The 16815-nt window shown below is 44.3% G+C and overlaps 1 protein-coding gene across 1 annotated transcript in view; it reads left to right on the top strand.

Annotated features, from left to right (window-relative positions):
- Positions 1 to 16595, top strand: part of LOC142269311 (uncharacterized) — a 37276-nt gene extending 20681 nt beyond the window's left edge. Inside the window, exon 3 of the mRNA XM_075332407.1 lies at positions 15110 to 16595. Within this exon, the coding sequence (XP_075188522.1) occupies positions 15110 to 16188 (1079 nt within the window). The 3' untranslated portion in view covers positions 16189 to 16595. The remainder of the gene's footprint in view (positions 1 to 15109) is intronic.
- The last annotated feature ends 220 nt before the right edge of the window (positions 16596 to 16815 follow it).

Genomic DNA, 16815 nt, shown 5'->3' on the forward strand with positions numbered 1-16815 from the left:
TATTTTATTAGCCCTGGCAGCAGCTGCCTGACACTGTCCACTAAAGTGAAGTTTACCATCCACCCATACACCCAAGTCTTTTTCTGTCTGTTTTACCCAGTGTTATACAATTAAGTACATAATCATAAATGTTATTTCCTCTACCCAAGTGCATGACCTTACATTTATCTACATTAAACTTCAATTGCCACTTCTCAGCCCAATCCTCCAATTTACATAAATCTCCCTGTAATATAAAACTATCCTCCTCTGTATTGATTACCCTGCAGAGTTTAGTATCATCTGCAAATATTGAAATTCTACTCCGCATGCCCCCAACAAGGTCATTTATAAATATGTTGAAAAGAAGCGGGCCCAATACTGACCCCTGTGGTACCCCACTATGAACTGAGACCCAGTCCGAGTACGTACCATTAATAACCACCCTTTGTTTCCTATCACTGAGCCAGTTTTTAACCCAGTTACACATATTTTCCCCTATCCCCATTATTCTCATTTTATGTACCAACCTTTTGTGTGGCACCGTATCAAAAGCTTTTGAAAAGTCCATATACACAACATCCACTGCATTTCCCTGGTCCAGACTTGAACTTACCTCTTCATAGAAGCTGATCAAATTAGTTTGACAGGATCGATCCCTCATAAACCCATGTTGATACTCTGTCATAAGGTTATTTTTCTTGAGATACTCCAGTATAGCATCTCTCAAGAAACCCTCAAGGATTTTACCAACCGTAGAGGTTAAACTTACCGGCCTATAATTTCCCGGCTCAGTTTTTGTCCCCTTTTTGAATATTGGCACCACATTTGCTATGCGCCAGTCCTGCGGTACCGACCCTGTTATTAAGGAATCTGAGAAGATTAAAAATAATGGTCTATCTATCACAGAACTCAATTCCTGTAGTACTCTGGGGTGTATGCCATCCGGGCCCGGAGATTTGTCAACCTTAGTGATTTCGAGGCGGCGGCGTACTTCCTGCTGGGTTAAGCAGGTAATATTCAAGGGTGAATTTATGGTATCACTGGTCATGTCATCTGCCATGGCATTTTCTTGTATAAAAACCGTAGAAAAAAAGTAATTCAGCAGGTTGGCTTTACCCTCATCCCCTTCCACCATTTCACCAAGACTATTTTTAAGGGGGCCAACACTATCACTTTTCAGTTTTTTACTGTTTATGTAGTTAAAGAATATTTTAGGATTATTTTTACTTTCTCTCGCAATTAGTCTCTCTGTCTCAAACTTAGCTAACTTAATTTGCTTTTTACATATTTTATTTAATTTTCTATAATTATATAATGCCTCATCACTACCTACCCTCTTTAATTCTTTTAAGGCTTTCTGTTTTTCTTTTATTCCTTCCCTTACAGCTCTATTTAGCCATAGGGGTTTCCTCCTATTTCTAGCATGTTTGTTCCCATAGGGTATATTTTCTGCACAAGCCCTATTCAGGATGCTCATAAAAGTCTCCCATTTGCTTTGTGTACTTTTATTACTTAGTACATCATCCCAGTTTATTGCACTAAGATCATCTCTCAACCGTTTAAAATTTGCTTTCCTGAAGTTTAGTGTCCTTGTAGCCCCTCTACTAGACATCTTACTAAAGAATACATGAAAACGTATTATTTTGTGATCACTATTCCCCAAGTAACCCCCAACTTGTATATTTGATATGCGGTCTGGCCTATTGGTTAGTACAAGGTCTAGTAGTGCTCCCCCTCTTGTGGGGTCCTGTACCATTTGTGAAAGGTAATTTTCTTTCATTGTTATCAAAAATCTATTTCCTTTGCGGGAACTGCAAGTTTCTGTTCCCCAATTTATATCAGGATAGTTAAAGTCCCCCATAATAATTACCTCTCCGAGACTCGCTGCTTTATCAATTTGCTTTATGAGGAGATTCTCTACCTCTTCCATAATATTCGGCGTCTTATAACACACCCCTATCAGTATTTTATTATTCATTCTCCCCCCCTTATCTCCACCCATAGGGACTCTACATTCTCAGTACCCTCACATATGTTGTCACGCAGGATGGGTTTTAAGGATGATTTTACATATAGACACACCTCCCCCTCGCTTATTTGTACGGTCATTCCTGAATAGGCTATAACCCTGTAAATTAACAGCCCAGTCATAGCTCTCATCCAGCCATGTCTCTGATATCCCCACTATATCATAATTTTCTTCCAACAATATTAATTCTAATTCCTCCACCTTATTTGTGAGGCTTCGGGCATTAGTGTACATGCACGTTACGTATGACTCTGTACCTGTATTCCTGCTTACTGTATTAACTGTCCTAACCCTCCCCCCCCCCGTACCACCCCCAATTTCATTACTTGTGCCCTGGTCACTATCTGCACTACATTCCCCTTCTATAAAGTGAATACCCTCGCCCCCCATTCCTAGTTTAAACACTATTTGGACACCACTGTTCTGTTGTATTTAGGAAGGAGAAAAATAATCCTGACCTTAATAACAATTTAAATAGATTTATTCAACTGAAACAATAACAACATTACAGCATAAGTTATTTGCTTAAACAAACATCCATGTTTGTTAACTAATTTGGCTAAACAAAATATATATATTTTTAAGAAACTTAGACTGTCAGCCCAGCCGACACATGAAAAACTTAAATACTACTGTCCCTGCTGTCCTCTGCAGCTCACTTGTCATCTTCATCATCATCTTCTTCTTTGTTTCTATTCATAATCTGGAAAAGAAAAACAAGCTTTCCTGCTTTATTGGGTCCCAACCGATTTCTCAATTTAGAATGAATGAGTCCAAAGGAAGAGAATATTCTTTCAACGCCTGCAGAAGAAGCTACTGCTGTTAAAAGTGAAATCATTACTTGAACAGTCTCTAAAGCCAAGCGCTTAACCCCTTCAGCCCCAAGCCTATTTTGACCCTAAAGACCAGGCCATTTTTTGCAATTATGACCAGTGTCACTTTATGAGGTTATAACTCTGGAACGCTTCAGCGGATCCCGGTGATTCTGACATTGTTTTTTCGTGACATATTGGGCTTCATGTTAGTGGTAAATTTAGGCCGATATTTTTTGCGTTTCTTTGTGAAAAAAACGGAAATTTCGCGAAAATTTTGTAATTTTCAAACTTTGAATTTTTATGCTCTAAAACCAACGATACATATGACACAAAATAATTAATAAATAACATTTCCCACATGTCTACTTTACATCAGAACAATTTTGGGGAAAAAAAAAAAATTAAGGAAGTTATAGGGGTTCAAAGTTTATGAGCAATTTCTCATTTTTACAACAAAATTTACAAAGCCACTTTTTTTAGGGACCAAATCACATTTGAATCGATTTTGAAAGGTCTACATGACACAAAACACCCAAAAGTGACACCATTCCAAAAACAGCACCCCTCAGGCTACTCAAAACCACATTCAAGAAGGTTATTAACCCTTCAGGTGCTTCACAGTAACTAAAGCAATGTGGAAGGAAAAAATGAACATTTTACTTTTTGCAACAAAAATGTTAATTTAGCCTCAAATATTGCATATTCACAAGGGTAGCAGGATTAAATGAACCCCCAAAATTTGTTGGGCAATTTCTACTGAACACGCAGATACCTCATATGTGGCGAAAAACCACTGTTTGGGCGCACAGCAGGACTCGGAAGGGAAGGAGCGCCATTTGACTTTTTTGAACAGAAAATTAGCTGAAATCGTTAGCCGCACCATGTTGCGTTTGGAGAGCCCCTGAGGTGCAGAAACAGTAGAGCTCCCCCACATGTGACCCCATTTTGGAAACTAGGCCCCTCATGGAATTTATCTAGATGTTTATTGAGCACTTTGAGCCTCTGGGGGCTTCACAAAAGTTAATAGAGTTGAGCTGTGAAAATAAAAATAATTTTTTTTACCACAAAATTGTTACTTCAACCAGGTAGCTTTTTTTTCACAAGGGTATCAGGAAAAATTGCACCATAAAATGTATTGTGCAATTTCTCCTGAGTAGACAGACACCTCATATGTGGTGGAAATAAAATGTTTGGGCGCACAGCAGGGCCCGGAAGGCAAGGAGCGTCATTTGACGTTTCAAACGCAAAATTGTCTGGGATAATTAGCGTATTCCATGTTGCGTTTGGAGATCCCCTGAGGTGCCGAAACAGTGGAGCTCCCCCACATGTGACCCCATTTTGGAAACTAGACCCCCGTGGCATAGAAAAAAAAACAGTGGCAGATGGGGGGGGGGGGGCGGCAGATGGGGCGGCGGCAGATGTGGGGGCAGCGGCATATAAAGGGAGCATCTGTGATTGTGAGACGGCGGCTGGGATAGGGTGGGGGCGGATGGGAGAGGGCGCAGTGGATGCAGGAGCGGCAGAGGATGGGGGGAGGGGGGATGGGTGGGAAGGGGAGTGGGAGGTGAGATTGGGGATAGTTACCCTACAGGATGGATCTAGGCAGCTGGATCACAGGAGATGAAGGAGGCAGCAGATCGGGGAGGGTGAGAGGTGGGGGAGGGAGCGCAGCGCAGATCACGGAGGAGACAGGTGAGCAGAGCACAGATCATGGGGGGGAGAGGTGAGGGAGAGCGGACAGCAGATCACGGGGGTGACAGGTGAGGGAGCACAGATCACGGGGTGACAGGTGAGGGAGCACAGATCACGGGGTGACAGGTGAGGGAGCACAGATCACGGGGTGACAGGTGAGGGAGCACAGATCACGGGGTGACAGGTGAGGGAGCACAGATCACGGGGTGACAGGTGAGGGAGCCACAGATCACGGGGGTGACAGGTGAGGGAGCACACATCACGGGGGTGACAGGGGAGGGAGCACACATCACGGGGGTGACAGGGGACGGAGCACACATCACGGGGGTGACAGGGGAGGGAGCACACATCACGGCGGTGACAGGTGAGGGAGCACACATCACGGCGGTGACAGGTGAGGGAGCACACATCACGGGGGTGACAGGTGAGGGAGCACACATCACGGGGGTGACAGGTGAGGGAGCACACATCACGGGGGGTGACAGGTGAGGGAGCACACATCACGGGGGTGACAGGTGAGGGAGCACACATCACGGGGGTGACGGGAGGGAGCACACATCACGGGGGTGACAGGTGAGGGAGCGCACATCACGGCGGTGACAGGGAGGGAGCGCACATCACGGCGGTGACAGGGGAGGGAGCGCACATCACGGCAGTGACAGGGGAGGGAGCGCACATCACGGCGGTGACAGGGGAGGGAGCGCACATCATGAGGGTGACGGGGAGGGGGCGAGTAGCCGATCACGGGGGTGAGAGGTGGGGGGGAGCGGGCAGCACATCACGGAGGTGAGGGGGAGAGCAGCACATAACGGAGGAGAGGGGGCGCGCAGCATATAACGGAGAGGGGGTGCGCAGCACATAACGGAGGAGAGGGGGCGGTGCCGGGCAGCACATAACGGAGGAGAGGGGGCGGGGCCGTGCAGCACATAACGGAGAGGGGGCGGGGCCGGACAGCACATAACGGAGGAGGAAGCGGGCAGCCGATCTCGAGTGGAGGGGGCTGGCAGCACATCACGGAGGTGAGGGGACGAGCAGCCAATCACGAGGGAAAGGGGCCGGGCAGCAGATCGGGGGGGACCGGTGGCACTGTGGCAGATGGAGGGCGGCGGTGGCGGATCGGGAGGTGTGGGGGTGAGGGTGCAGGCAGCAGATACGAGGGGTGGGGGTGCGGGCAGCAGATCGGGTGGCAGATCGCAGAGGGCAGCGGCGGATCGGGAGGTGTGGGGGTGAGGGCAGCAGATACGAGGGGTGGGGGTGCGGGTGGCAGATCGCGGAGGGCAGCGGCGGCGGATCGGGAGGTGTGGGGGTGAGGGTGCGGGCAGCAGATACGAGGGGTGGGGGTGCGGGTGGCAGATCGCGGAGGGCAGCGGCGGATCGGGAGGCCCATTTCATACAGTGCAATGGCAGTGCGGCAACTCCAGTGAGGTCACCCAGCTCCAGCCAATGGCCAGTGCTATAGCTGCACTGGCCAGGGCTGGATTTCAATGTTTCAGTCACTTTAAGTGGCTGGAACATTACAGTGGCTGTGATTGGTTGAGCGGCGTTCGTCAGCCAATGACAGCCTCCGTAGGTCCGGGGAGGAGGCACCACCCCTCCTGAGGTCAGGTACAGGTCCCCTCCTCCCCGAATCTGCGGTTTATGCTAACTTTTCGCAGTCACCGGAGGCTCCGGTGCCGCGATTAGGCCATGACGGAAAGATCCGTCCTTGGTCGTTAAGGCCCAGGGCACCATGACGGATCTTTCCGTCCATGGTCGTGAAGGGGTTAAGTGACTTCCACCAGTTTACTGGTGTGACCTTCCTTAAAATATCTTCAGCAAACGTATATTTCTTGAATGGTTCCCCCTTAGCTCTGAAGTTTATTATAGTTGGCATTAAAGATGGATGATTGCTGGATACCCATGTCATAGCTAACTCCTCTTCCTCAGCACTTAGGTTTTGACCCTGATATTGGATATTGACAATATTTGCCAAAAAATGAGCTGGAGTCAGTGCTTGTCCCATTCATTTGTTTACTGCTTGTAATTTAATTCTGTCCATGTGTAGTTCTGTTTTTAAGTGTTCACTCAGTTCCTTCCAAATTTCAACAGCATCCGCAATAAAACAGCTATTTTTCTGTATTTTGTTTAAAGCTTGAGAGATGGGTTTCAGGAAGCTCAGCATATGTTCAACATTTCTCTTAAGCCCAATGTTGAGGATTTTAGCCGTGACAGTGCCATCTATTTTATCTCGATTTTCTTCACAAAGTGTCATCAGAATAGGCCAGTTTTTGATATACTGCTCAAAACAGTCCACCACAGAGTTCCATCTAACATCTTGTGGGAGCGTTAGCTTGGTTCCACCCATCCTTTTCAGAGCTGCTGCAGCAAAATGATTATTACGGAAGTATTTAGCAATTTCAACAACATTAGCCTTTATTTCTGGAACACTTAAGTCTTTGGCTAAGAGGTGCAGCAAATGAGCACTGCAACCATATGTTATTAGCAGCTTTGTATTCCCTCCCTGCTCTTCTAAATCTCTTCTCATCTTGGATACGTTTGCAGCATTGTCAGTGACCAAACTGCGTACTAGACATTTGAATTTTTGTTCACATGTCGTTATAGCTTTTACTGCCACTTCTTGTAAGTATTCTGCTGTGTGTGCATTTCCTGACGTATCAGTTGTTTGTGCAAGGAAGACTTTACCTTCTTCTGTTGTTATACAAGCACATATAATAGGATCATTGTGGACATTACTCGACCCATCAATACTTAGGTTAACAATTTTACCCTCCAGAGCTGTTGCACATTGCTCCATTTCTCTGTCATACACTTGATCCAGCAGTTTCCCTGCAACATCAGCTCTGCTGGGTGGACTGTATCCTGGTCTCAGTGACTGAACCATATTAATGAAATGTGGGTTCTCAGTCAGACGGAAAGAAGAGTTCGTTGCATAAATAAACTGGGAAATTTTTTCATCAATCAACTCTTTTTCTAATCTGCTAGTTCTTATCACAAACCTATCTATGGTGGTTCCAGGAGGTAAAGGTTTTTTCTTCCTTTTGGGTGATGGTGATATGTGGCTGTGGGTGTCTGATGATGATGCTGCTGCTAATGAAGCACTATCCTGGATGGATAACTCTGAAACTGTAGAACAGGATGATGGTGATCTTGGAGGTGGATAGTTTCCAGAATCCATGAATTCCCCTAAACAAAAAAAGTCAATGCTGTTATTTTATTGTTTCTTATACAATTTCTGCTTATTGCACACAACACATCACTGCCCCTGCCCCAAAAGGAATATTTGTTTTTCTTCATAACTGTACCAAATGACAGTAACATGCAGTAATAATAAATATAATTTTTCTCACACATGACCGTTCAGTCTTTAGAAATAGGATTCAATAAAAATGTTTACCAACCTGAAGATCCTGCCTGTTCAGAAGTGTTTCTTTGGTCATCTTCATTACCGCACTTCTCATGATGTTGCCTCATTCGCGCCACCAGGCCTTGCATCTCTTTGTTGCATCGTTTACATTTTGCACGCATGGCTGTCTTACCGATAGGCGAAGGAGCTTCATTAAAATATTCCCAAACTGGGTCTCTTTTACGGCCTGCTGCCATTATAAGGAAAGAATGTAATAAACCTCAGATCGTACACACAAACAGATCCAGACTTGTCTGTCTGTGGCTATGCTGCAGTATTGTGCTCAAAGTTTCACTTTCATTTTCTTGTCTGCTTGCCCTTCCTCCTCCTCACACTTAGATTCACATTCTTCTTGTGTTGTGCAGATCTATTCCACTCCAAACAATCAGAAACATATTGTCTAACTTCTTGGACTTGGCACTGAAGGGGTTGATTCTGTATTCATAGGTTTGTAGAACAATAGGATTAAGGTCTTTTTCTCAACTCTGTTCATGTTGTAATATTTTTGCCGTGAAGAAGAGGCTGGGACCTCTACGGAGTCAAATTCAGTTGTGAGAACTGCGTAAGTAAAGCGAGCGTCTGTGATAATCTAGGAGAGAAACTGCCCACTAATCCTACAGAAACCTCTGGAAGAGCATGGCATTGTGAATATTACACATATACAGCCTTTATTCTACTGAGTTAAACAACTCATAGTATCATAGTATCATAGTTTTTAAGGTTGAAGGGAGACTCTAAAGGCCCTGTCACACACAGAGATAAATCTGCGGCAGATCTGTGGTTGCAGTGAAATTGTGGACAATCAGTGCCAGGTTTGTGGCTGTGTACAAATGGAACAATATGTCCATGATTTCACTGCAACCACAGATCTGCCAAAGATTTATCTCTGTGTGTGACGGGGCCTTAAGTCCATCTAGTTCAACCCGTAGCCTAACATGTTGATCCAGAGGAAGGCAAAAAAAACCCCCAATGTGGCAAACAAGTTCCAATGGGGAAAAATGTCCTTCCTGACTCCACATCCGGCAATCAGACTAGTTCCCTGGATCAATACCCTGTCATAAAATCTAATATACATAACTGGTAATATTAAATTTTTCAAGAAAGGCATCCAGGCTCTGCTTAAATGTTAGTAGTGAATCACTCATTACAACATCATGCGGCAGAGAGTTCCATAGTCTCACTGCTCGTACAGTAAAGAATCCTCGTCTGTGATTATGATTAAACCTTCTTTCCTCAAGACGTAGCGGATGCCCCCGTGTTCCAGTCGCAGGCCTACGTGTAAAAAGATCTTTGGAAAGGTCTCTGTACTGTCCCCTCATATATTTATACATTGTGATTAGATCCCCCCTAAGCCTTCGTTTTTCCAAACTAAATAACCCCAAGTTTAATAACCTATCTTGGTATTGCAGCCCACCCATTCCTCTAATAATCTTGGTCGCTCTTCTCTGCACCCTCTCCAGTTCAGCTATGTCCTTCTTATATATCGGTGACCAGAATTGTACACAGTATTCTAAGTGCGGTCGCACTAGTGACTTGTACAGAGGTAGAACTATATTTTTTTCATGAACACTTATACCTCTTTTAATACATCCCATTATTTTATTAGCCCTGGCAGCAGCTGCCTGACACTGTCCACTAAAGTGAAGTTTACCATCCACCCATACACCCAAGTCTTTTTCTGTGTCTGTTTTACCCAGTGTTCTACAATTAAGTACATAATCATAAATGTTATTTCCTATACCCAAGTGCATGACCTTACATTTATCTACATTAAACTTCAATTGCCACTTCTCAGCCCAATCCTCCAATTTACATAAATCTCCCTGTAATATAAAATTATCCTCCTCTGTATTGATTACCCTGCAGAGTTTAGTATCATCTGCAAATATTGAAATTCTACTCCGCATGCCCCCAACAAGGTCATTTAAAAATATGTTGAAAAGAAGCGGGCCCAATACTGACCCCTGTGGTACCCCACTATGAACTGAGACCCAGTCCGAGTACGTACCATTAATAACCACCCTTTGTTTCCTATCACTGAGCCAGTTTTTAACCCAGTTACACATATTTTCCCCTATCCCCATTATTCTCATTTTATGTACCAACCTTTTGTGTGGCACCGTATCAAAAGCTTTTGAAAAGTCCATATACACAACATCCACTGCATTTCCCTGGTCCAGACTTGAACTTACCTCTTCATAGAAGCTGATCAAATTAGTTTGACAGGATCGATCCCTCATAAACCCATGTTGATACTCTGTCATAAGGTTATTTTTCTTGAGATACTCCAGTATAGCATCTCTCAAGAAACCCTCAAGGATTTTACCAACCGTAGAGGTTAAACTTACCGGCCTATAATTTCCCGGCTCAGTTTTTGTCCCCTTTTTGAATATTGGCACTACATTTGCTATGCGCCAGTCCTGCGGTACCGACCCTGTTATTAAGGAATCTGAGAAGATTAAAAATAATGGTCTATCTATCACAGAACTCAATTCCTGTAGTACTCTGGGGTGTATGCCATCCGGGCCCGGAGATTTGTCAACCTTAGTGATTTCGAGGCGGCGGCGTACTTCCTGCTGGGTTAAGCAGGTAATATTCAAGGGTGAATTTATGGTATCACTGGTCATGTCATCTGCCATGGCATTTTCTTGTATAAAAACCGTAGAAAAAAAGTAATTCAGCAGGTTGGCTTTACCCTCATCCCCTTCCACCATTTCACCAAGACTATTTTTAAGGGGGCCAACACTATCGCTTTTCAGTTTTTTACTGTTTATGTAGTTAAAGAATATTTTAGGATTATTTTTACTTTCTCTCGCAATGAGTCTCTCTGTCTCAAACTTAGCTAACTTAATTTGCTTTATCTCATGATGGAAGCTTTACTCATCATGAGATAAAGCTAACTCAGCTTTATCTCATGATGGAAGAACCTTTGGATGGTAAAATATTTTCCTCAAAAAGCAGTTTATTGAAAAAAATCCGATTTAAATCAAAAAAATCCGTTTTTCTTTGTTTTTTGTTTTTTTTTAAAAAAAACAAACATTGATTTTTATCCACCCTGCTTGTCAGTCATAGAGTATATATCCAGGAGATTGCATATCTTTTCCCTAAATTCAGCTAGGGTATTGGGTTCCCCAGCATATTGCGGTAACCATGCTGCCCCCGGGACATACGGCAGAGCAAGCAGCATGATCGGGGCTACATCTTCAGGTGCTGCAGCTGCACCAGCGGCATCAGCATCGCGTTGCATCTCCATCCTCGCTGTGGTGCAGTTAATTTTTCAAATGCTCAAAATGGCGGCAAAGTTCAGTTATTAAACAGTTTTCAAGGTACACGTTACCCAGGGTTACTGGGCCTTGTCCAAATCCTGTTCGTGACGCCAAAAGCTGACCCGCCCCAGGGCCGTGGGGTACTCTGTTCCGGGTGTTGGTTAATGGGATTATGTCACGGGTGCCTGTGCCCGGTTCCGTGGCCCTGGTGGTCGCTGAAAGTCAGTAAATAATAAAAATTGAAAAAAAAAGTATTTTGTGATGCCACCTACAGTTCCAGTATGGTTACTGGGGCTGCAGGTCAGACCTCTGGGGTGATGGTTAGACAGCCAGTTGTTTCTGCTTCCTGTAGGTGAAGCGGGGTCCCCAGGGCAGTTTTATCAGTCTCTACACAGATATGGCGGTTTTTCCTCACAGCCTTTTCAACTGTCACTTTAGTGCAGCAGCCTATGGCTTCTCAGATGAAGAAATAAAGTGCGTCACACCAATTCATTAACTCTGACCAGGTTTTACTTGCAGGTGTTATTAAAAAGGGGTTCAGTTTCTGATGTGACAGTTTTTGGGTAATCTGGGAACAGTTCAGGATCTCTGCACCAGGTTAGTTGTGAGGCCTCCCTGCTGCGCTGTCTCTCTCCTTCGTACTAGGCTGCCTGTAGCTATACCTTGTCCCTCTCTCACTGTCTTCACCTGTATGGCAGGCGGCAGGAGCTTCTCTAAGGGGCACTGCTGTACTCACTGCGGTCCCTAAGCTCTGTGTAGCGGCTTTGCTTTCAGGTGCTGCTGCGGCCAGGAGATCTGGAGTCTCCCTGGCCTCCGGTCTTTATTGCTGGGTAGATTAGATCCCTCACAAACTCGGACGCCGGTGTCCGGTAATCAGCGCTGTTCCTTGGGGATGAACCGATCTGGCTCCACCTCCCCGCTCACTCCTCTTTTGCCTCACTCCTGACCCCTCAGGTGGTCACACAGTTGCTCGTACGGGCTAAGCACAGCCCTCTCCATTTTGATGTCTTCCCTCACTCTCTGCTCGCACAGTCTCCTTTTCTCCAACTGTCAACTGTCTTTTTAACTCCGCCTCCAAACCTGGATTTAAAGGGGACCTCACCTGAACTCGGCTTGTAGAGCTCCCCCTCCAGGCTTGGAGTGGGATTACCTGATGTGGAGATCCTTCCCTGCCCCAGGTACAGGTATATTTGTGGCAACTGAACCCTGTGGTGCCACACTAACACCTGTCCAAACCCTGATCTAACCCTCCCTCCCCCCCACCGGGAGTGGAGATGCAAACCCCACAAAGTCATCACAGGAGCATGAACTGAAGGTATCTGCAGTAACAAGAGGAATCTCAAACCTTAAATGGGGATAACACAGCTGAAAAGAAATTGGCCCCCTGAGTCTCAAGGAGCCACAAACCACTCCACAGGACAGGAAAACAGTGTGAAAGACTCAGCTGAGGCTGAGCACCTAATTTCAGGTTGCCTGTGAACAGAGTCCGATGCCACTGCGTCTCCCTGCGAATGTGGGCCTTGGTTATCTGTGCCCTGATCTATAGCTCGGAGACCTTGGACCTCCTCTGACCATCCATTTGCCCATATCCGCTATCCTCCTGATATTCTGACCCCAGAGCTGACTACGCCCCTGTCTTTCCCCTTAGTTCACGGCATGCTCTCTTTGTATCTGACCCCAGAACATTTGACAACCCTGCCTCACGGCTTGTCCATGCAGTGACTAGCGTCACACACTGTTCTAATAAACCAGATAGATATCATTTAATTGCTAGGTACTCAGATTACCACTATATCTGCAGGTAAACAGTGTTTTTGTAGCTGCCAGGTTTTCTTTAACCCCTTCTCGATATGTAACGTAATATTACATCCTATTACTACTTGCGGGCTCAAAAGCTGAGTCTCCATTATTGCCAGCAGATGATGTCTATTCAGTTATTCAGTGGAGGTAAGCTTCACCCACTGCTGTTAACTTTTCAATCTTTGACAGCAGCATTCGCAGCTCGCAGCCTATGGGGTACAACGTTCTACATATCCAACACCCCCAGCAACAGTTATCATTGGGTGCATATGGGTCTCCATAATAGCTGGGGTCTGCTAAAGACCTCTTGCCCTATATAAGGGTACTTCTATGATCTCCACACCTACAGTAGATACATTCCTTCAGTGGTGTAGATTTCAAAATGAGATTTGTGGGGTGTTTCCATTGTTTAGGCACATCAAGGGCTTTACAAACGTGACATGGCATCCTCTATTTCAGCCAATTTTGTTCTCCAAAAGGTAAATGGTGCTCCTTCCCATCCGAGTCCTGGGATATCGTCGTACACACGAGAAATTGCACAACAGAATTATATGGTCCATTTTCTCATCTTACCCTTGGGAAAATAAAAATTTGTGGTAAATCAACACTTTTGTGGGAAAAATTAAAATGTGTTGGTTTTTTTTCCCTTCCACATTGCTTTAATTTCTGTGATGCATTTAAAGTGTTCTTTGGCATCGCATTACTGCTGTAGGAATATTACAAAAAAGGGATAAATACATAGCTAATGTGAAAAATGAGTAAAAAGACATAGGCATTAGTGTTGAGCGGACCCAAACTTCCGGATCCGTGCGGTTTCACAGTCTGATCCGGGTGGGTCCAACCCGGACCCGGACATCCAGCTGCACGATCCGGATCCGTGTTTTCTTTTTTTTTTTTGTCTCTGCCTCTGTCTCTCCTCTCTCCCTCTGTCTCTCCTCTCTCCCTCTGTCTCTCCTCTCTCCCTCTGTCTCTCCCCCCTCTCCCTCTCATTGGCCAATCCATGTGAGCCCGATAACCTCGACAAAGTGATCTCATTATATTGGGAACCTAACCTTAAATGCCTCTATGTGTGATTAAAAATCTGCATGTCTGGTTCCTGGCTAAATAAGATGGTGGACACACCCTGGCTATAGGGTGGAGTGCTTGGTCAGGTGCTTGTCAAGGTTACCGGGCTCGCATGAATTGGTCAATACATAAACTAAAGCCTGCTTTACACGGTACGATCGATTGTGCGATTTCACAATCGATCGTACCCGCCCCCGTCCTTTTTGCGTCACGGGCAAATCGCTGCCCGTGTCGCACAAAGTTACTAAACCCCGTCACACATACTTACCTCTCGTGCGACCTCGCTGTGGGCGGCGAATGTCCACTTCCTGGAGTGGGAGGGACGTTCGGCGTCACAGTGACGTCACACGGCCACCGACCAATCAGAGCGGAGGGGCGGAGATGAGCAGGATGTAAACATCCCGCCCACCTCCTTCCTTCCACATAGAGCCGGCGGCGGCCGCGGGAGGCAGGTGAGCTGCTCATCGTTCCCGTGGTGTCACACGGAGCGACGTGTGCTACCACGGAAACGATGGGCGACTAAAGTAACCGATATTATGGAACCTAACGAGCAGTACCCGACTCACGATTTGTGAGCGATACTGCGTCGCTAGGAGGTGTCACACAGGCCGGCATCGCCAGCGATGCCGGATGTGCGTCACAAAAACCGTGACCCCGACGATCTATCGCCCGATAGATTGCCTGGTGTAAAGCAGGCTTTAGAATCTCACTTTGCAAATATCACCAAAGCAATAATGCAATGCCTATGTAGTTTTTCTCATTACCTATGTATTAATCCCTTTTTCTAATATTTCTACAGCAGTAATGCAATGCTAAAGTATCCTTATATTATTGAGTCCCTATGGATATGCTTTTGTAGATATGTTTTATTGAATGTCGTTTTGAGCACTTCGAAGGGTGCAGTTTTTAAAATGTCATTTTGGGTATTTTCTGTCACATAGGCCTTTTTAAAGTAGTACCTTGCTACACACTTTGGAATTTATATGGATTTATGTGTGTCTGTATGTTTTGAGGTTATATTATTAAAAGCTTATAACTTCAATTTTATTTATGGCAGATGATGGTACCACGAGTTCAACACAGAATGCTAAGAAAAGTGAAAGTCACAAAGGAGTGAAGTCATATTCGTGTTCAGAATGTGATAAATGTTTTGCTAAGAAATCAAATCTCATTGCACATGAGAAAATTCACACAGGAGAGAAGCCATATTCATGTTCAGAATGTGATAAATGTTTTGCTTTCAAATCAGCTCTTATTACACATGAGAGAATTCACACAGGAGAGAAGCCATATTCATGTTCAGAATGTGATAAATGTTTTGCTTTGAAATCAGCTCTTATTACACATGAGAGAATTCACACAGGAGAGAAGCCATATTCATGTTCAGAATGTGAGAAATGTTTTGCTCGGAAATCAACTCTCATTACACATGAGAGAATTCACACAGGAGAGAAGCCATATTCATGTTCAGAATGTGGGAAATGTTGTGCTTCCAAATCAGATCTCACTATACATGCGAGAATTCACACAGGAGAGAAGCCATATTCTTGTTCAGAATGTGAGACATGTTGGGCTTCCAAATCAGATCTCATTAAACATGCGAGAATTCACACAGGAGTGAAGCCATATTCATGTTCAGAATGTGGGAAATGTTTTGCTTTGAAATCAAATCTCATTGCACATGAGAGAATTCACACAGGAGAGAAGCCATATTCATGTTCAGAATGTGGGAAATGTTTTGCTCAGAAATCAGATCTTGTTAAACATGAGAGAATTCACATAGGAGAGAAGCCATATTTATGTTCAGAATGTGGGAAATGTTTTGCTCAGAAATCAACTCTCATTACACATGAGAGAATTCACACAGGAGAGAAGCCATATTCATGTTCAGAATGTGGGAAATGTTGTGCTTCCAAATCAGATCTCACTATACATGCGAGAATTCACACAGGAGAGAAGCCATATTCTTGTTCAGAATGTGAGACATGTTGTGCTTCCAAATCAGATCTCATTAAACATGCGAGAATTCACACAGGAGTGAAGCCATATTCATGTTCAGAATGTGGGAAATGTTTTGCTTTGAAATCAAATCTCATTGCACATGAGAGAATTCACACAGGAGAGAAGCCATTGTGAGGAAAGAGTTAACCTTTTTCACTGGATAGAAAAATAATAGAAATTCATTCTCCTTTGCAAGTTCAATTCCAGACTTATTTACGTAACAAACTCTGAGACCAAACTCAAGGACACAGAATGTTTTGACTTAGAAACAACTGAAAAACATCTTATTATGAGAAGAAACGTTATAGACTGTTATGGGAATATAAGTCATTATGTTAATTTCTCTTGCTGGGAATATGTAGTCCACACCTTAATGAATGTAGATTAATGAATAGGTATGTTGCATAGTTACGCCCTAATCAACTTTGTATAACTATGTAATGTAAACAAAATCAATACACTTCTATTTCGGAGCCGCACATCTCCAGGTCTTATGTGTATAACAGCTTCTGCCTGTTTTCCTTGAGCCTGGAATAGCAGAGGGGGGGGGGTCACCGGTACTTAACACCATAGTCATTAATAGAATGTCTGTTTTAGTAAAAGTCTATTAATATTTACTATCCGTTAATACAGAGTTCATTTTATGTCATTACGGTTTGTACTTTTTATAATGGATCATTTACAAACTATTCATCTGTTAACACATTTTTTTTTAAATTTTTGACGGAGAGAAATTTTGTTTTTCTTTTTTATAGCCAAGTT

The sequence above is a fragment of the Anomaloglossus baeobatrachus genome, unplaced genomic scaffold, assembly GCF_048569485.1.
Source record: "Anomaloglossus baeobatrachus isolate aAnoBae1 unplaced genomic scaffold, aAnoBae1.hap1 Scaffold_3185, whole genome shotgun sequence".
Taxonomy (NCBI): Eukaryota; Metazoa; Chordata; class Amphibia; order Anura; family Aromobatidae; genus Anomaloglossus; species Anomaloglossus baeobatrachus.